General features: G+C 39.5%; 1 protein-coding gene across 2 annotated transcripts in view; it reads left to right on the forward strand.

Annotated features, from left to right (window-relative positions):
- The window catches only part of LOC137257355 (zinc finger protein 341-like), a 35,800-nt gene that overhangs the window by 10,968 nt on the left and 3,610 nt on the right, over positions 1 to 21,222 (forward strand). For both annotated transcript variants that reach the window (XM_067794676.1, XM_067794675.1), the window contains exons 4-10: positions 2,549 to 2,686; positions 6,239 to 6,458; positions 7,521 to 7,810; positions 13,460 to 13,579; positions 14,400 to 14,564; positions 15,096 to 15,295; positions 16,758 to 16,918. In XM_067794676.1, coding sequence (XP_067650777.1) covers positions 2,549 to 2,686; positions 6,239 to 6,458; positions 7,521 to 7,810; positions 13,460 to 13,579; positions 14,400 to 14,564; positions 15,096 to 15,295; positions 16,758 to 16,918 — 1,294 coding nt within the window. The remainder of the gene's footprint in view (positions 1 to 2,548; positions 2,687 to 6,238; positions 6,459 to 7,520; positions 7,811 to 13,459; positions 13,580 to 14,399; positions 14,565 to 15,095; positions 15,296 to 16,757; positions 16,919 to 21,222) is intronic.

The following is a 21,222-nucleotide window of genomic DNA, read 5'->3' on the forward strand; positions in this document are numbered from 1 at the left end:
GTGGAAAACTACAGTACACCCATTATAACGGTTCCTGATTACTCTCCTGGGCAGCTCAGATCTGACAGCCTTACTAGACCACTTGAAGTCACACCTATTATGGTGGACCCACAGATAGACTGTTTGTGAAGGAACCTATTTGACAAAGCCAGACTGCAACATTCATCTTTATGTAGATGTGTTGCTTGTGGAATAGGGAGCCTATCTCGACAACAGAGTTGTAGCATGAACACGGATGAGTCAGAAATGACATCTTCATGTCAGTCATTTAGAGATGACTCCTGTACTACACTGACTGAGCGTATTGAGGATCAAACTGCTGATGGTTCACACAGACAACTCCACAGCAGCATTCTACTTAAACAGACAGGGATCAGTAAGATCACACAGTATACTACAGCTCATCTTTCCACTGTTTGACATCATCAACAACCTGAACATCTGCATAAAGGCATGCTCCATGTCAGGAGCAAAGAAGTCAAGATAGACGCTCTATCATGTTCTCTACAACCATCTCTGAAAGAGTGGAAACTACACCCAGAAATCTTTTGGCTCGTCAGTCAAACAGTAGGATCTCCACACATGGACCTGTTTGCAGCAGAATTCAACAAACAAAGAGATGCCAACATTCAGATGTCCAGATTAAGGCAGAGGCTTGGGATATGAACATAGTTTTGCAACATCTCACCAGTGATCCCTATGAGCCTCTAGAGCAGACATCCTTTGAATTATTAACACAGAAAATGCTGTTTCTTCTCGCCCTAGCAACAGCATCTCGGATGTCAGAAATACACACCTCGGATTTTGGTTGGACATGATCTGGACATAATGATTTTGTACATATAGGACTTAGATGGAATTTTATTGCAGAGAATCAACTTTTTGCCTGGTCAGTCGGACAGACAATTCCATATCCTAGCATTAACTACAGTCCCTAGGCCAGAAGATATGCAGGACTTATCTTTGTGCCCTATCAGAGCCTTGAAAATATATGTACAACAAACTAAAACAGCGGAGACACATACTGAAATCTCAGGAACAACTATTTCAGTTTAGATGAGAGCCATTAGCCTACAAAGCAATACTTGAAGCTCCACGAGCCTCTAATCCACACAAAGTCACAAAGTCTATACTCGCTCTACATGGAAATTGAAAACGGTGTATGCCATGCACTACCTGAGAGACATTATCACCGAGGATGTCTCAGGCATTCACTAGTTTGAGCAAATGAACAGTTCCACAAAACTGCTGAGTAGAAATCTCATTGACTTCTGACTTCTGAGTAGCAAGCAGTTAAGAGTCCATGCGTATGTCTAAGACAAGGCCAGTGTGACCCTGTACTCGTATGCAAGATACTTGTACATGAAGAAGGGTCACAACTCTGTGATGAGGACATCATGAAGAAAGAGTTGCTGTAGATAACTAGTTGGAAGAGGAAACTAGTACATTTAAAATCTCACCCTGTATCATGTGACCTGTAGAGACCTCTGGGGAGTTAATGCTCACGTCTCAAAGAGGCTAGCACCACGGACTATGACCCTGTAGTTGTAACAGAAGATTCTTGTACATGAGAAAAGGGTCGCAACTTGTCGTGATGGGAAGATCTTGACATGGAGTTGCACTAGATAACTAACAGGACACTAGTGCATCTTTACATCCACATGAAGATGGGGGCAGTCCCTTCGCAAGAAGAGAAGTCTGACACATTGTGAACACCCTGAGTTAACAGATGAATGTTGGAAGAACAGGATCTACATAGTGCTGTTCTAGTTCCCATGTAGAGAAATACAGGACCGTATAAGACAGCCAGAAAATCCGTGTCCTTACTCACCACTGTTTCCATCAGATTCTGTAAGCATAAAAAGCATGAGTCATGACAAGGAGAAGTAGGTAATTTTTTTAATAAAACTGATATTTTATACTTACCCTCACACAAGTTATCAAGCCCTCCCAACCTCCCCACTATATGGCACTGTATGTAGTTCACATGTCAGGCATAGTTGGAGAGAAAGATAAACATGGCTGGTCATGTGACTGATGAGGGCATCTTCAATAGCTAGCCCAAACTAAAAATCAATCAAGCACATCCATATGATTGAAGAACTTGAGGGTGTCTGTAATTGAAGATGGTGTTACTCTCATATTGAGGCTGCTGGGGTCATGTGGCTTTCTACTTTTAGAACATATTACTTTGTGCATGTGTTTTTCCCAAACCAAATGTGGTTTAGAAATACCTTAGGTGTTCTTCACATTTATTTTGATTAAGGTAGTTAGAGGCATGGTACTGTTTGTTTCCAAGTTGCACTTCAAGTGTATTTACTTGAAGCAAAAGTGGAATCATTAAAGAACTGTACAGCGCCATTGATCAGGCCTAGTCTGGAAATTAGGAGCTATACAAGTTAATTATTATTATGATGATGATTATTATCAACTGCAGGTAACTTTCTGGTTTAAACTTGTAGTGCATATATTTTTTTTAGATTGGTAATGCATTTTTAGGTTTCCAATGGCTGTAGTTAATATATTCAAGTTGTGTTTTCCATACCAGTCTCTGGGAGGGTACAACACAACATCTGTGCCCTCCTCACCAGTTCCACAACCACTGGCACAAGGAATGGTTCTTAATGATGATCTAATGACGTTTGCAAGCCTGGACCACAGTCTACAACCACAGACTTTGCAGATGGTAAGCAATGTTCTCAATAGCTGTAGAATGTATTTGCCCGATCTCCAGCTACTTTCAATTATGCAATAATGTCACATGATTGTGTTGTCATTCAAGTGGAAAAATAGAGAACTGTCAATATTTCACACATGGTGAAATCTCCATCAGCTGATGGATGTCAACAAATGCAACTCTAGTTCTTAAATATTGACAGTACGAGATGACCTCACACTGACAAATACTAGCGAACCAGCTGTCATTCATTTCCCAGTGAATGTCAGCATGTTGTTTGAGTACTTTGTCAGTGAAGCAGAGAGCTACAGTACTGTAAATATTTAGATCACTTAATCATTGGGACAGTATCATCATATGACCTTTGGAAACATCATATACACAATGTATATATGAAGGCTAATCAAACCTGTGTGTTTTTTAAAAGTTGCGTAGACTTTACATGGCTTGTGAGTGGCATCTAGGAGCCTCAAGCAATAACACAGCAGCTTCAGCAGCTCATCTGACCCTCGGAACCCCAAAACACAGTAGTTCATATGACTCCATTTTCAAAATGAAATGAGTCTGGATTTCATTCCATTTCCAACTTTCTAACAGGATAGAAAATGTAACATTGGCAAAACATTTTAATGTTCCTTCCATCATATACAGTTCTCAGTATGTCTGTTTCATCTTTACCCCGTCTCCAGATAGTTGGTATTACGTTTAAAGTGGGTGAAATTGCCCATACACTTTGTGTGGACAATGTTTTCAAGCAGTTCAATACCATCCTTAGCTTATATCTGTTCTGAACCTATCTGACTTATCTCACAGAACACACACAACTTCATTCTAACTTGTTCTCAACTCAATGAACCCATTTTCAGGCAGTTCTTCCCATACTCACTATGTTCTGACTCGATCGCTGTTGTGGGCAAATTTGTTTATGTTTCACGGATAGGAATCTTGTGTTACAAAAGCATATATTTATCCCCTACAATGTCACATTGTACTGCACAAGGTGTTGAAGTCATAGTAACAGCATGAGAACTACATAAAAGTACTACCAACACGTAGAACATAATAAGAACCCATTGCGAACTTTTAGAAACGTGCAAGCTTCTTCAGAACAATTCACATTACTTTGTACATATTTACACAGAACCGCAACTAACTATTGATGTAATGCATTTGAGTTATGTCTGTTTGAGAACTATTATATTATGCTACACATTTATGTAGCGCTGATATCCAGTTCAACTGCTCAAAAGCACTTTGTTTTGCTCTCGCTCTTTGGATGTCCATCGCAATGGCACCTCATATTTCAGTCCCTCCTGGATTCTGCATCAAATTTTTAAGTATTCCGCAGCAAATTTAAGCAAATTCTGCACCACACTTTTCAATATTCTGCAAACCATTCTGCGGCTAAAACATGTAGAAAAAGCAACAAAAACATTATACAGACTTTTATAGTTTAATTCTCTAACACAGATATAAAGTTAAATTGACAGTACACATCACATCTTGAGTGACAAAGCAGCCACACTTTTTTCTGTGTTTGAAAATTAAACACTCACTGAAAGTTATTTCTCTTCGCTCAATTGTTACTTTGATGCAGACGAACGGCTTAAGATATCTGAAATAATTTCAAATTTTAAAATGATAAATTTTGAGAATGTAATTGTAGTGTCAATTTCATCTAATATCATTTGAAAAATGCCTAAAACTTGCTTAATTAATAAAATATCTTTAATCATGATTTTTTTCAAAATGTTGTCACAATGAATATGTCAGTCCTTTTTATGTGTAACCAACCCTACTTTAGCTCTACTTTTCGTTTCGGCTGACAGTCAGTTTTCACTCAGTTTTTGGAATGAGCAAATTCCGATGCAGAAAAGTGGCAAATTCTGCACGGATTCTGCACACAAATGCGTATTCTGCGGACAAGATGTTTTTTTGCACGGCAAGGTAAATTATGCGATTTTTTTCTGCAACCGTGAAATCCAGGAGGGACTGAGATTTTCTATCTTAACTCCATTCGGATCATACAACTCTTGCACGTTACTAAGTTCACTGAGTTAATGTGACTTTCCCATTCTTATAAGGTACCCATTCCAGGCTGGATGGACCGGGACACTTGGTCACAGTGCTTTGTCCAAGTGTACTGCACGTTGCTGTACCTAGGTGTTTGAATGTATTCATGTTGCCTTGTGGTGGAAAGTGTACAAACGTATTGCAATTGATGCCAGGGTGTACTACATTCGCATATGTACCCGGTGAGATTGACATTGTAGTTGGTCAATCTCGTTATAAGCACTTTTCACTCCATCCCATTTTAGAATGGGTAGACAGTTGGACATGTTCAGTGTTCTGAAGCACCTTTTATCCCTAGTCCGACAAAGCCCTACTAAGTTTTTAAACAGACTTAATAGGTGCCACTATATCCAGTCTGTTGGCACACAGTTCGATTCCAATCCGAACATTTTTCAAGAATGTACTGAGAAAGAGTTTGGTGTGATTGGAGTATAATGTGTGTAACATGCTTTATGTGGCAAAATCAATACTTTGATACACACACCAAACGTGTTTTATGAGGCAAAGATCAATATATTGATATACACACCATTTTTATGTGAAAAAGTCTACAATGACATGCACACCATCATTTTTCATATGGCCAAAATCAATACAATGATACACACACCAATATGTTTGTCCTATAACATGGTGAAGAGATGTACATCTTTATGAAGGAAAAAGGGGTATGACCCAGTAGACCTCTATGACTGTGGGAGTAATTGTAAAAAGCAGAAATTTAAGATGTGAACCTGTCTTGCTACATGTGCACAATTTTAAGTGTGCATGCATAGAACTTGTTGCTTGAAAATGAAACGTGTGCTATTTTGTACAACTAATGTAGTAGATCATCTCTAAAAATGCTTGCAACATTCTTATCCAGTTTTTGTACACCAGCCTGGTGCTGCTGATGCTGTTTGTCCTATTATTGATTTTTTGTGTTATCCTTTGAATCTAACACACTGTTATAGACTGTTTTCTGGCTTAACCTTACCAAAAGTGTCATTCTTTGAACTTTCTACTGGTTTGAAATATGACTTCTCTTTTTCTTAGCAAATTGTTTCTTCTCCCTCTTAGCAAGTTTTAGTGAATATTTGTTAATTTTGATGTTCTGCCTCTTTACCATTGTATTGTGTGTGTGAATCAGATTATGATCTTAACACCAAGTATATGTTATCATTTCATACTGATGAGGAGAATAGTGCATGCAAGATACCCATGAAGATTCTGGTTAGAATTCACAAAACCATATTTGTTGTTAGTGTCAACTAACAAGATTTGGCTCCATCGTTTACCATCTGTTTAAATCAATACTCCTGTGGTCAATGACTTATTTGTCTGGTCCAGACTGCCACCTACAGCTGGAAAATACTTTCAAAGTATCAGTCACATCAGTTTGAAATGTTGGGAGCCAAGGAATAGAACTTCTTTTTGTGAAGGTCGAGTTGTTTATAATACATGTTCTTGGGAAGACAATACATGCACACCTTGCCATGCTTGTTGCAGGTGACAACTCCTTTGACTAGCCGGGCTGGTTCTGCAAATGTCTCCATACTTAGTCCTGTGAATACAGTGCCTTCCTTCTCCTCTAGTGGCTCTGCCTTCACCAACACCATCACTTCCAACCAAGTCCACATACAGACAACACCACAGATCACTATTACACCTGTTCACACGGGAGAAAAAACACTGGTCAATGTGGCTAAGCCAAGTCCAACAAAAGCAGGTTTGTTACTTTTTACTGTTATATTTGTTTCTTTTAGTTATACCCCTTTCAGTGATTCAGTTACTGCTGGGAATCGGAAACCAAATCCACTGTCGGTCATCAGAGGACTTGTGGTGAAATTATATCGATTATTATCGAAATATATACATTTTCAGTGTGATCACCAATTTTAAGGGGTTTCCACATTTTTTTTTCAAATTAATGTTTTTTGTAACTAATACTGTCGTGCAATGAAAGACACCAGAATTCTAATGACACAATGAGATTTTACAATGCTTGCCATTTTCTCCCCATCATGTGATTATTCTATTCTATATCATTAAATGTATATACCATCATTTATGAGCATCCAGTTTTCTTCATTCACGTGGGACGATGAGGTAGTAAAGAGGTGAAGTGTCCACTCATCACACTGAAAACTCTGGTTTGATTCCCCACACGGATACAATATATGAAGCTGATATCTGGTATCCCCGTCATGATACTGCTGGAATATTGCTAACAGTGGTGTTAAACCATACTCGCTCACACAAGAATGTTATACCAACACACAAAAAATTCTGATTAATCAAAGATATGATTATTACAATCGATAATTATTTTTAATCCTTCTTTCAATCAATTTTCAATTATTTTCGATCATCAGAACACCACTAGACTCGGTGATGTATCAATGTATATATTAATTGTATTTGCAAGATTACTACGTAGACTCTTGCTTATTTTAATTTTTTTTTTTTTTTAAATATAATTTCCATTTTAGAACTTGTCTTTTCGGATGCTTCAATCCTGACTGGTTAAAAGAAAATCTCATAGCATAGCCTGACAAATGTGAATGAGACACTTTATACATGACTCACCTGAAAGCAACCACTATATTAGTGATTACTGTGTAAATCAAATCTAAACATGAATGATAAGTGATTCACTCACAAGTGTGTTAGTCGACGTAGCCATAGCGTGGTAAGGGATGTAACTGTTGATTCAGGGCGAACAGTTTTCCCAGTTAATTATGTTTGTAATTCATGGAGTTTTCAGCAATGACCATATTGATTTGTTTAGGAAGAAGAAGTGCTCAGTCTAGTGTCCAGCAGACTGTTATGAATGGGACAGATGGCCAGGCAACTAACAAGGCACGGAAACAAACAAAACTTGCAGTTCAACATTCTGAGGACAACTGCTCCTCTAAGAAGAGACTACGCTGCCAGTACTGTGATAAGATGTTTGCTAAGAATTTTGACCTGCAGCAGCATGTGCGAGCCCATACAGGGGAGAAGCCTTTCCAGTGTATTGTATGTGGGAGGGCATTTGCTCAGAAGTCGAATGTCAAGAAACACATGGCAACTCACAAGGTATGTATATGTGTAGCCAAGCATCAAGTCATCCATTTGGTTACTATCAAGGACAAGCATGGCAAGTATTCACTTCTGGTTGTCAGTGAATTTTCCATTTAAGAGTTTCAGGAATATTTTTTTGTCCCTGTATGTTATTTGGTACAGTAGTGAAAAACTGTTATTAATCTATGGCAAAACTGCCCTTAGAGAAAGATAATTTGAGCATTGTGAATGCATTTGAAAAAGATATTTTTACCCTACCCTTACTCATACCATTTGTTTGCTTGCCTCGTCCCATTTTTGAATAGAGTGGAAACTCCAGTGTTCATGTTCACCTAAAACAGAAAAATGTCTAACCTGAACAATCACCAGTCTCATATCTGCAGAGGAGGCACGTCATCTAAAGTACTGTAAAGAATGCTACAAAAATGGTTATCAGTTTGTATTTTCTCATCTCAACACTCATCAAAAGGCTTATATAAAATATCAACTAAGGTAACAACTACCTAGTTGAAATTTCAAGCTTTAAGGAAATCACCGATCCAGTACCATAGTTTACAGAGGGGAAAGTCAGAAAAACTACCGCTTTCTTATTTTTTGCAAATAACACTAATAAGAAGCAGACTTTAATTGTGCAATTGGCTGTGCACCCAGGTCAGAAATGAACAGTAGGATAGATTATTATTTCAAATCACAACCTGAAATCAGTCTGCATTATTGAGGCCTTGAAAATGTGTAGTATATGAATTATATTGTGTGTGAGATGTGTGGTGGTGGTGGTGGTGGTGGGAACCTAAGATATTTAGAAGATGTCAAGACTTGTGTCATATAAAACATGCAGTGACAACAACAAATTGCTGATGGTCCCGGGAATTCGATGGCAATCCAGGCGATTTAGACAATGTGGAGAATTCTGGTCTCTCTAGAAACATCTTGTACCAGTTCAACAACCAGTGGACCTTGATCTCACCCCAGATTGATTGGCTGCTCGATATCACTCTTGCTTCTCGCTGTGTGTTTGTGGAGTTGAATCGTCATTATCTAACAAAAGTCCTAGATAAACAGATTCTCATTGTCATACACCCCCATACAACGAAGGAGTGAAGTCAGCTCTGTCATCATCCCGAATAAAGCAGGTCATTTGCTAGCAAGTCGATCACTGAGTCAAAATATGAATTTACAGTTGGCGTATGAATTCCCTTGATACCAAACAAATCCATGTTATGCATTGAAGTGTTTCTTGGGGAAGCATTGCCCAATCAAAATATTGAAAATATACCAGGAGTACTGGCCTTGAAAACATCAAAATCAGGTGTGCTCGATTTATGTACAGAAAAACGTCAATGCTTACACGAGTCTCAAAGACATCACGATTACCGTGGATGATACAATCAATCTCATGAAGATATATTTACCTACCAAAATCCGTCTCATCAGCATAAAGTTTTGGAGATTGTCAGAAAACCAACTGAAGAGTCTTCCTGTAATACGAGCATTATAATCATGGGTGATGTATCAACCCTGAGTCAAAGCACCACCTACCATTAAGTTCTCAGATCTCAGGGACACGAGAGGATATGACCAACCTGATATGGAAAATGCTTTGTACATATTCCACTTGTAAAACAATGTGTACGTGGGACAAGAAGTCATAGTTGAATCTCAATTGGACAGGATCATTAATTTGGTAGTGGCCTACCCCTTTCTCATCGTGGATGAGGATTCCAATTTTGTATGAAGTATGAACCATCTCCCCAGCAACTGAGATTCCAGCAAGTGCTGTTTCACACAGTCCATGATGTTGAGACAGTCGTCATCATTTGTTCAGGAATGAAGTATGAACCATCTTCCCAGCAACTGAGATTCCAACAAGTGCTGTTTCACACAGTCCATGATGTTGAGACAGTCATCATCATTTGTGCAGGAATGAAGTATGAACCATCTCCCCAGCACCTGAGATTCCAGCAAGTGCTGTTTCACACAGTCCATGATGTTTAGACAGTCGTTATCATTTGTGCAGGAATGAAGTATGAACCATCTCCCCAGCACCTGAGATTCCAGCAAGTGCTGTTTCACACAGTCCATGATGTTGAGACAGTCGTCATCATTTGTGCAGGAATGAAGTATGAACCATCTCCCCAGCAACTGAGATTCCAGTAGGTGCAGAGCTTTGTGCAGCTTTTGTTGATCATGCAGGCAGCTGTGCCACCTTGCAGACCTTCATGTAGCCCTCGGCATTTGCACAGCCTTCCAAACAATCACATTGCAAGTGCTGCTTGCAGTGCAGCAGCAGAGCTCCATGGACCATTTGACATCAGTTTTATCTAAATCCCATCTTGAAGATACATAGATGTTTCAACATTTGTCTTCAGCACCTTGCTACTGGAGGAAGATGAGATTTTCTTACTTTCAGCAGATGAATGAAGACTACAACTTGCTGGCAGACTCCAGTGTTCACATTAACACTAAAACCTGTGTTTTACATAATTAAATCTATGTTTCATGCACAATATTCTCTACCTGCATGTTCTGCACGAAAAGCTTTTTGTGTACTGGAAACAAGTAGCCAAATACGTATTTCGCGTTTTCAATGATGATAGTTTTTCTAACAAATTGTTTGGCATAGTCCAGAAAATGTTCGAACATAAGAAAGCTCTTGGGTATTAGTAAATGATAAACATGTGTACTATTTATATTTATGTGGCAATTTTGTACAATGCTATAATTTGAAATTCATCTGTCCGTTTCTGACTTAAACGGACTGTATGTCCAGATGTATCAAAAAGGTAATGATACAACACCTCAAGGATCAAGAATTTGACAAAGAATATATGCCTTTATTTGCAATTGTCAGCCATCAGAAGTACCAGGAGTCAATCTCCAGCATTAGCAGAACTGACCTTCCTAGTTAGAAAAGGACTTCTATCAAATTCCAATTGGTCAGATCTGGGACTCGTTTCACAAAGCTCTCATAAGCCTAAGATCTCGCAACTATTCTCGTGGCATTCCAACTTCCTATGATATAGTATAGGGGATACGAGTGCTATGAGAAAAGTTACAAGATCTTAGGCTTGCGAGAGCTTTGTGAAACGGGCCTCTGTATACCAAACCACTACTGCATTAATTCTGTTACTCTTCCACGATCTTTAGCAATCAAGAAGTAGGTGGTTCAAGAGTCCAAGGACCAGATGCTCATTAAATTAGTTCAAACAATGTTCAGGCAGTCCACACATAGATCCATTATCAAAAGTAATTTCTCTGGTATCCAGAAGACAAAGGATAAGAAATACTCAACAAAAACATATTTCAGAATACCATCCAGAAGCTTTCTAAATGGTCATAAAACATGCAGGTTACCCATCAATAGACCTGTTTACTACCTAATTCAATGACCAGATCAGCACCTTCATCTCTCCGGTTCCAGACCAGCCATTAGAATGGACAAATGACGTTCTAGGAAACGGTTTCAAATGTAGGCACCCTCCCCACCAGCAATACTACCATTGGTAGATCCAGATGATCATTCAGGCAAGTCACCTGTTAATGTTTTTGGTAACGCCTAACTGGCCATGATTTCCATACCTCATCAAGCTAGCAGACAATCCAGTTCTAAAACTTAGAAAGACCAATTGGTCAAATCTTAACACACATCTTCACATGAAGCAGAATCATCCAAACATTGAGATCTGGATTCTTATGTATGGAGCATGTGAAGAGGTGCTTGACCAAATGAGACTTCTCCAGCAGAGCAGCATCAGTAGTCTTTCTAGCTTAGTGTCTATATACTAGAAACCTGTCTGAAGATAGGAGTTTCAACAATTAACAAGAAGTAAGGGGTTTCCAGCAGACAAAACTACACCATCCCAGAACCACGAAAATCTGCAGGTTTCAATGCTGGTCACCTATTCAGCATCTTTAAACTCACCAAAGATCAAAGGAGGAAGTTTAAAGCTTCAGTTTGAGCATCTGACCAGTGAAGCTTATGAGCCACTTGAACATACTGGACTCAAACACCTGAGACAGTTCAGGTGCCAGATTCCCAGAGATCAATGCTATAGACTTGAGCCTCACCAGATTTGATAATGGACCTAATGCATCAGTGCACCTTGGTCTCCACTAGAATTATTTATCCCAAATCCACTGCCCGGTCATCCATACTGTCAGTTTCACTTCCCACCTCATTTCAATATTTTAAGGGAGATTTATCCTGGCTTTCTATGTAGAAAGATACTTCCTGCAAACAGAGAAGGATGATTTGACCCTCTCTCTGCTTCCAAGCCACACGAAGCAAAGCATTAGCCTCCACACAAGCGCTACATGGCAATTACACATTATCGTCATGGAAGGATGCTTTTAGAAGTCAGATTCAGTTTTCGGAATCCAGCTTCAGTTTCTACCAATCACTACCTGTGAGACTGCACTACTGAGAATGAGGAGAATTTAGAGCCTCAGTTGTCAAGCAACAGCTGAAAATACTCATAACTATATAGATCATAGGTGATGAATGATTGTGTAAAATGACACATCAAGAAAGAATAACACGTTTTCATGGGGCCATTAGACCAGATTGTTGGCCTGGATCAGACAAACGGTGGATCCAAGCACCTTCTGTGGGATTCAGCCAATTAGAGTAAGGTAAAACATAGATGCTTTAGATGTTGTAGTTCTGTGGCTGTGTGCATGTAGGTGGCAGGTGGTAGGTGGCAGACAGAACAACCTTTCCAAAGATGAGAGATGTGCCATGGCTGAATTACAGAAGGACATCACCATTACCATCACCATCAAATGGGAAGCCACCCAAGTCTTATCTAACAACAAAAACTGGCGCTAAGAGAAGCTTCAGGAAGCCATAGACACACGGAGACAACAGCCAGCCATCAACCGTGATCAAGGACTTCATCTACCATGGGCTTGGGACCCACTCATATAAGACACTCCCCATCTTATGTTCTTCCCCATCCATGTTTTTTGTTTTCATTGTGCATAACTTGCCTCCACACCATTTTTTGGCTTTCTCTACCTCCATCATCACTATGTTATTTTAGCCTATCACTGGCCTTCTCATCCTATTTTAGCGTATCACTGGCCTCCTGATGTTATTTCAGCATATCACTGGCCTCCTGATGTTGTTTTAGAGTATCACTGGCCTCTTCTACTTTGTGCTGTATTCCATCAAGCCAATTACGCTGTTGTTTTAGTACATTACTGGCCTCATATCTGTATTATACTTTTTAGTGTTTCTTTGTAGAGCCTCTGTGTGTATACCCCCTTGGTACTCTCACTGTTCACCTGATGAAGGAGCAAGCATACGCTCTGAAACGTATTTTCAACAATAAAGAAGTTGACATCCATAAATATGGATTTTCTTATGCTTTCCACTTCTAAATGCCCTTCAAAGATTTAAGGTGAATTATGTTTTTTTTTTGTTTTTTAACTGTCATTTACCCTTCTCCTGACCAATATACTAAGGCGCCCAGCTAGTCATAGACTGCTTTACTCAGAATGAGGAGAATTTAGAGCCTCAGTAGTCAAGCAACAGCTGACAATACTCATAGCTATATAGAACATAGGTGATGAATGATTGTGTAAAACTTCACAGCTAATCATAACCACAATCCATTTTCGGATTTCGCCTGAAAGCAGTAAGTGTGTTTTTTCTCTCTCAAGGTGTGGCCTTCTGGGACCGTTGCAACCCTGCCTAAGCAGCCTCCTCCAGCTGCTGTTGTGGATAGTGACAACACATCAGATCCCACACCGGTCAACACAAGTCAGCAACTACAATACAAGGTAGGCTTTCATTTTGTTGGATGTCTGCCATAATGTTCCCAACAATGATGACAAATACATCTCTAGTCTGTAGTCTTGTTTTTCAGAGTGACATGTTTAGTCCCATGATTATGATAAATGTTTCAACCTGTTCTTCGTTTAAAGTCTGTTTGGAGTCACCAAAGGCATCACATGCTTGGCTCTCTCTCTCTCTCTCTCTGAATCTCCCCTTTCATTTAGACAGTGGGGGCTGGTTGTGGAAGCCTAGTCATTGAAGCATTCAGCATTCAGCCATCATTATGAAGACCTGGGCTGGATTCCCCGCACGAGCACAATGTGCCAAGCCCATTTCTGTCATCTCCCTGCTGTGATATTGCTAGAATATCGCTCACTCACTAACACACACAAACTTGCTGATGTACTTGGCTTGACCAAATCTGTCTATGTGGTCATTGATTCTTGTTTTGGTTAATAGTTTTAGAAACAGCATCCACACGTTTCATGTCAGTAAAGCATCTGTAGCTTCCATGAGGCTTTGGCAACTAGGATGCAAAGAACATTGCCAGTTATACTATCAATTACACATTGTCTATTACTATTGCAATGCTTTGGCACAGACATTTTACTTTTGACTGAAACCACTCTGTCACCATCCTTATACTGAAGTATCACAGAATTAAGATTAGATGAGATTGGCATTAGTTTGTTGACATTTTAAACTGTGACTACATATGAGGAGCTGGAAGGTTAGACACTATACTGAAAACAGTGAGTAAAGATTTTCCCATTTCCAAAATTTGATATAGATTATGGTGATGTAAATGTTCCAACAATGTTGCAGAGTGAAGGTGTGAGTGGTGACGAAGATGCTGTCGGATCAGGTGCAGACACTGATGGGAAGGTGAAGGTCATTGTAGACAGCTCTTACTTGTGTCAGTACTGTCCCTCCAAGTTCAAGACATACTTCCAGCTCAAGACTCACATGGTCCAGCACAAACAACAACAGGTACTCTACTGAAGTAATGCTTGTCAGTGCTACTGGTCGTTGCGCACAATATCATTGGTAACATGCTGCCATCAAGTAGCTGGAGTATTGCTTGTACACTTAGGCACTATAGTACAGGGGTGACATGTTGCATTTGTACCTAAATATCATCATTCCTCATTTTCAACATGTCATTACATTTGTTATATTTTAACCTTTGAAGTGCACATGTTGTGAAAGAGCATGTGGTCCAAGTGTTATGGCCAGCATACTGAATGTAAGAAATACTGTGACCATCCACAGTGTAATAAAGTACACATTTCAGCTGAGCTGTTATATTCAAAACATGAGGATCCTCTGTGTTTCTTTTCAAAATGCCAGAATTAATGCTTACGTCTTTTATTTCATTCTGGGTCAGCTGGATGTGGGAGAGATACATTTTTGAAGTTTCTAAAGAAATCAAGCTTTTGGTTACTCATTGAAGTGAGCTTCAGTGTCACAGGACTAGTTTCATATTGACATGAATGATGTCCGACTTAATTGTATTTTCAGGTTTACAAGTGTGTGATGAAAAATTGTGGATGTACTTTTCTTGATTTGGATTCATTTTTGGAGCATACAAAGACCCATGAAGATGAAATGTCATATCGATGTCACATGTGCAACAAGTACTTCTCGTCATTGTATGAGCTGGGTGTTCATCAATACAGCCACAGCCTGTATCCAAACCAAGGCCCCAAGCCTGGACCGAGGTAGTCATATTACTGCTCACTCATATTAGCAATTACTGCTGTCAAAGTTGGAGGAAAAACAATAGGACTGAAACAGTAGCAGAACTGCTCTATTTTGCCTCTAGTGTGGTATACCATAATGCAAGTAAAGAATTTGCCATTTTCAGTTTTCATTTGTCATTTCCATCTAGTCATCATGTGACAGTTTTGTGAATGCAAGGTAACAATGATTATAGTTGTTTTTTCCATGTTACTGAAGATGTTAGGTTATCTCTTGTTGTCACATCTGCATTATGATCATATCTATTGTACCAAATAATTTCACCCCTATAAACGAACAGGTTGTTGTTACTTGTTACACAGATAATTCACTTGATGTCCTCAGACAAGCATTGCACGCAGTTTCTGTAGAGAAAGTCAAATCTAAAGTTACATTAAGTTACATTGATGAATGAAAACGTCAATTGAAGCTTTCTTAGCTCACTTGAAGCAAGGGTTGGTTTTGCTTTCATCTCATTTCATTTTGACAATTGCTTTTCAAATTTATGTAGCATATCAGATTTGAACAAAGGTGTTTCTGCAGTGTTGTCATACATTATGTCTATGGCTGGCTGTCATGGCAGTCATATTGAATTCTTCACCCAAAGGCCATTTGTCAACTATATTCTGAAAAAAAAGTAGGGGATAATGAACTTTCAATTTGGATAGGAAATATATGTTAAACGTTTCAAGGACAGACATCTTATGAATGCACCACCATTTCCCCCAGTTACCACCCCTAAACACATGATATGCACGTGCACAATGCAGTAGCCCCATACACATGCATGGGGTCCCATTCTTGATTTTGACGGGTTTTTTAAGAGAGTCAAGAAATCACCTAGAACATTAAATTGATTAATTTTGACACTCATCTTGCATCATACATGTGTTAGTGTTTGTTTCTAGTTATTTGTTTTAAAATGAAAATCGTATACATGCAAATTACATGCCATATACCAATCAGCTTTCAAAAGCGACTACATTCCAAATAGCTATGGTTGTAAGGAAGTGCAAATGGTGATGCACTCTCGAAACATTCAATAATATCATATCAACATTGATTGACTCAGATAAAACTCCTAAATAGTTTTAATCATAAATAAAAAAAAATGAAGATCCCCTACTTTTTTTGAAGAGTATACAATACAATCAAGCATATAATGTACATTTGGAGAAGTTAGCTTTTGTAAGAAAATTGTTACTTTTATTTGAACTCTTTCTTAGCCTTGTATGGCTCTTATGATCTTTTGAATCATTGATAAGCATGAAAGGAGTTCTTGTTACTTTTGGATTTTGAATGTAAACATAAAACTAGAATATAGTTTGTGATTGCATAAATCATCAATCTACCCATGCGCTACTTTCGCGAATAATTCTATAATGCTTCTCTAATACTACTATACTATACTATACTCCTAGTTGCTTGTTACATGTTTTTCAGGCATTTCCAGTGCACAAAGTGTATGAACAAGTATTCAACTCCAGAAGCACTAGAGCACCACATGGCTTCCACCACACACAGCTATGCGTGTCCTCACTGTGACAAGGTGTTTGCGTGTGAAAGATATCTTCGACGTCATCTCCCCACACATGGAACTGAGGGTAAGGCATCTTTTGAGAATCATATGCACATCAGTCATTCAGTCATATTTTCTCGGAGGGGGGGGGGGGTAGAATAGGTCTTCAGCAACCCATGCTTGCCATTAAAGGCGACTGCGCTGGTCGTAAGAGACGACTAATGGGATCAGGTGGTCAGGCTTGCTGACTTGGTTTGACACACATCATCGTTTCCCAGTTGCACAGATGGATGCTCATGCCGTTGATCACAGAATTGTCTGCTCCAGACTTGATTATTTACAGACTGCCACCATATAGCTGAAATATTGCTGAGTGTCTGCATACCTCAAGAAAATTACACCTGCTGTAGTAATGACATTTTCAGATAGATGTGTAAGAATGAAGTTTTTGCCCACATTCCGCTAAGTACTGCAGGAGAATATGTTCATCAACTTGTATAGAAGACGGTTTCCATTTATACACTGTCTCTAAAACTGCAAGTTATTTTTCCATAAAACTTTGCACGCACAGAATTCAGGTTATCAACATTTATGCTGTTTAGGGATTTAAAAAAAAAATTCATTTTTTTCACTGGAACAAGTTTGAAATTGACTTAATTCAAGGCAGTGTTTTTTCCAGATCATGTCTCAAAAAGTAATTGGTTTTTGTTCACAGTGATTAAATGACTGAGAAGTAACTCAATCCCGCACTACTTACTCCCTGCACTTGTTGCTTATGACTCGAAATGTGGCTTTGCTAGACAGTTGATTTTGAAAAGCATAGAACTGTGATCACTTCCTTCTCTCAGGTAAACATCTGGCATTTCTACCAGATCCAGTGCTTGTATGATGCCTATAAACCATACTCACTCCAGCACCTTGCTGCGTTTCTACCAGATTCTGCGTTTGTATGGCACTTATAACACCGTATTCACTCTCTCACTCCAGCCTCTGCCTGGACTTTCTTCTACATTCAGCGCCTGTAAAGCATCTATAAAACCATCCACACTCACTGCAGTGTCTGTCCATTGTTTCTACCAGATCCAGCACCTTACTGTGCCTATAAAACCACCTTTCTCACCTACTCCAGCACCTGTCTGGCATTTATACCAGATCCAGTGCTTGTATTACGCCTATACTCACTCACTCACTCCACTTATATAATGCCTCTGGTGTTTAACATACTGTGCCAGCACTAGCCACATCTTCAGTTTGTCAACTGTGCCACTGTCTCTACTGGCCTGTGTCAGCAGACGGACACATCTTGCCCTCTAAGACTTCAACTGTTATGATACCTAAGAACAGGCATGGCGTGTACACAATCCCTTGTCTTGAATTGATCAGTATGGCAGCCCAGGTGGATGAGGAAATTAAGCATGTGACAGTGTTTCTTCAGCCAGTGTGTCTTACAAGCCATGCAACTCAAGGGATGACAATCCTTGATGTGAAACTCACACGGATGCTTCATCCTATCTCAAACTTAGCTTCAGCTATTAACACTGTCTTTCATGACCTGAGAGAAAAACGTTGAATCCGTACCAGATTCTCACCTCTCTTCTACGATGACTTAGTAGTGAATAGTCCTCACTGTCTTTGACGAACACTCCAGTCTTGCTTCCAAGTGCTAGTCGCAATCAAGAATTAATGACTTGACTTCGACTAAATTTGGTTGGTCCAAGATGACCAGATGGAAGTTGGCCTCTGATTTAAGAAAGCCTAGCATCAAGACCTCTTCTTCAACTAGCCAGATGTTGAAACATCCTCATGCATCCTCAACCCATGCTAGAACGGTTCATTTAACACATTGGATCTGCAGGGGGCATTAAGTGATAATTGTATTTCGGACAGAGCATTGTTTCTGCATTGCTAATGAACACTGGACTGCCATTAGGCACATGTGTAACAAGGGGCAGTTCTTCAACCAGTTGTGTTGCTATGAAGCAGGGTCTGTTTTAGCAGTTTCTCTGCTGTATTTTTCCAGGGAAGGCATTTCAAGAGGGGCATGTTTGCCACTTCTATTAGTGGCAAGTCCCTTTGTTTTAGCAGTCCCATTTGACAGGAGCTACCATCCATGCTGCATTTGTTTAGTGCATGCGTGTATAGGCTGCAGTTTTGACCACCCACCAGGAATCTCAACACTGTCCTATACCACCTATGTGATGTGACTTGCAAGCCATGAACCCTTCCCTTGCAGATGTGCCTGGTGTGACTTGTGCAAGTTTGAACGATGCACTAATGGTTCTGTGCCTGTCAGCATTTGTTTGGGATTTCATCACTATAAACCAGTTGCCAGCACAAAATGATCGACAGTTCTTTTTTTCACCCTTATCACCTGTTGTCAGCATTGAAGACGTTCCTGTGTTACATTTGTGTTCAGTACATCAAGCACACCTAATCCATCACAGGCATGTAAGCAAAACAACTCGTGTTTTGTGGATATGGACTACCATTATTCATGCATATAATGTGGCTGGTCCAGTTCTACATCTACACAGTGGTAGTGCTTCTGACATAGTCTTTGCCAGTCCGTGTCCACACTCAATGTATCCAGCGCTGTGGACCATTGATGCCAGACCAGCACCTCGCCAATGCCCAATGGATAACACCTGCTATATTGTTGTATTGTTGTTTGCCATGAAGCATGATGATGTCGTGTGGGGAAGAGAAAAACAGCTTTGTATGTCAGTTAAGGAGTAACACTTGGATAGACTCAAGTCTATGCTTTTAACTGCATTCTGTAAAGCTAATAACACTTTAAAAATTGTGCGGTCTGTTTCCATTTAAGCGTACATGGCTTGTATGCCAATTGCCACTGAAATATAAACACTCCATCATTCTTCCAGATTCCACAAGGGTGTCTTCCTTCATGATATTTCTTCCCATGAGCCATGATGCATGTCTTGTATGCGTTTTACCACTGCAGGATCTTCCTTCGCTGTCCACTTAAGGTGCAGTGGTGGTTTTCCACCATCGCAGCACACTTGATGACATTGTCCAAGCTGTCTTTGTTTACCTTACAAGGCGATCCCCGCAAATGCCACACCTTCCATCCTGCCTGTCTTATAAATATGCAGGAAGTCAGTTGTGCAGGATAAGTATACAAATGTAAAAAATATTTAGGCTTTACTGATTCTGCAACAACACAGCTTCATAATTGTGTACTGGTCTACACTCAAGGGAGAGGGAGCAACTGTGACTGTCAGTTAGAATCCTGGTTCACCCTGTTTGTAAGTTTGCTGCTCTGAACAGCCATGCAAAGATGTATGGCTGCAGAGGTTTGGACAGACTGATTAGTGACACATGATATGAACAATTTGTTGTACACATAAGCTTTGCCATTGATAGGAGATAGAAATGACCACAAGGTGAGTTCCATAAGTTCCAACGTGTTGCTGTAGCTGTTAATTTTCAATGATGATTTATACAGCAGACGGCTTGGACAAAACAGTTCAGTGTGGGCATGTACATTGTGAATATATACTCGTGACAGTGACCAAACTTGTCCTGATAACTAGTACTTACTAGACCTACTGTATAAAACATGGTAAATACATGGTGAATACTGTGGACATTGTGAACGGAAGATGGCAGGAGAAGCAAAAGTTTTCCAATCAGATCTATGCAGCACAGTAATTCTCACGTTTACAACCAAACACACACCCAGGTAGCAATTGTACAGAAAAGGTGTCTAGGTATTCTCAATTGTTGAAATGGACAAAGTTGGAAGAACTCTAACAACCATCCATGTGAAAACTTCAGAGGCTGATGCTTCTTTTTGAAGGTAGGAAGGTTCATGGTGTGAATAGTAGGGCTGGGAAGGATACTTGGGGACTCGAATCTAGGGCCAGTACAGCTGGAATTGAGTCTTATTTCAAGGAATCGAGTATCCAGAAAGGGAGAGAAGTCTGTAATGACAAAGCCATGTAACTCTAATTAAAAACAAAACGGATAACACATGGACTAATTTGAGTGTTTAGGCTCATTTTGAGCTTGATGCAAATGGCAAGAGGACCAAATGCCGACTCAGTGGTACCATGCTATGTATTGCAGAAGCAGTACAACGTCAATGCACAAACATATTACCCTACAACACACTGTACAACATAAAACAGTTTGTTGTATTGTGTAACTCTTCATTGCTTATTAAGTTAGCTCCCTAGAAGGTTTAACATTACATTGAATTTTGTCTATAGTTTCTGTCTTATTTCAATTTCATGAGAAAGAGTCTTTACTTTTCATCAAAGTTGAATGTATTCACTATTAAAGAGACTTCAGTTAAATGACTGTAATACCATGTGTTGGGAATTTCGGTTCAAACTAATGAATTAGCAACAAAATTAATGTTTACTA

The sequence above is a fragment of the Haliotis asinina genome, chromosome 12 (genome assembly GCF_037392515.1).
Source record: "Haliotis asinina isolate JCU_RB_2024 chromosome 12, JCU_Hal_asi_v2, whole genome shotgun sequence".
Taxonomy (NCBI): domain Eukaryota; kingdom Metazoa; phylum Mollusca; class Gastropoda; order Lepetellida; family Haliotidae; genus Haliotis; species Haliotis asinina.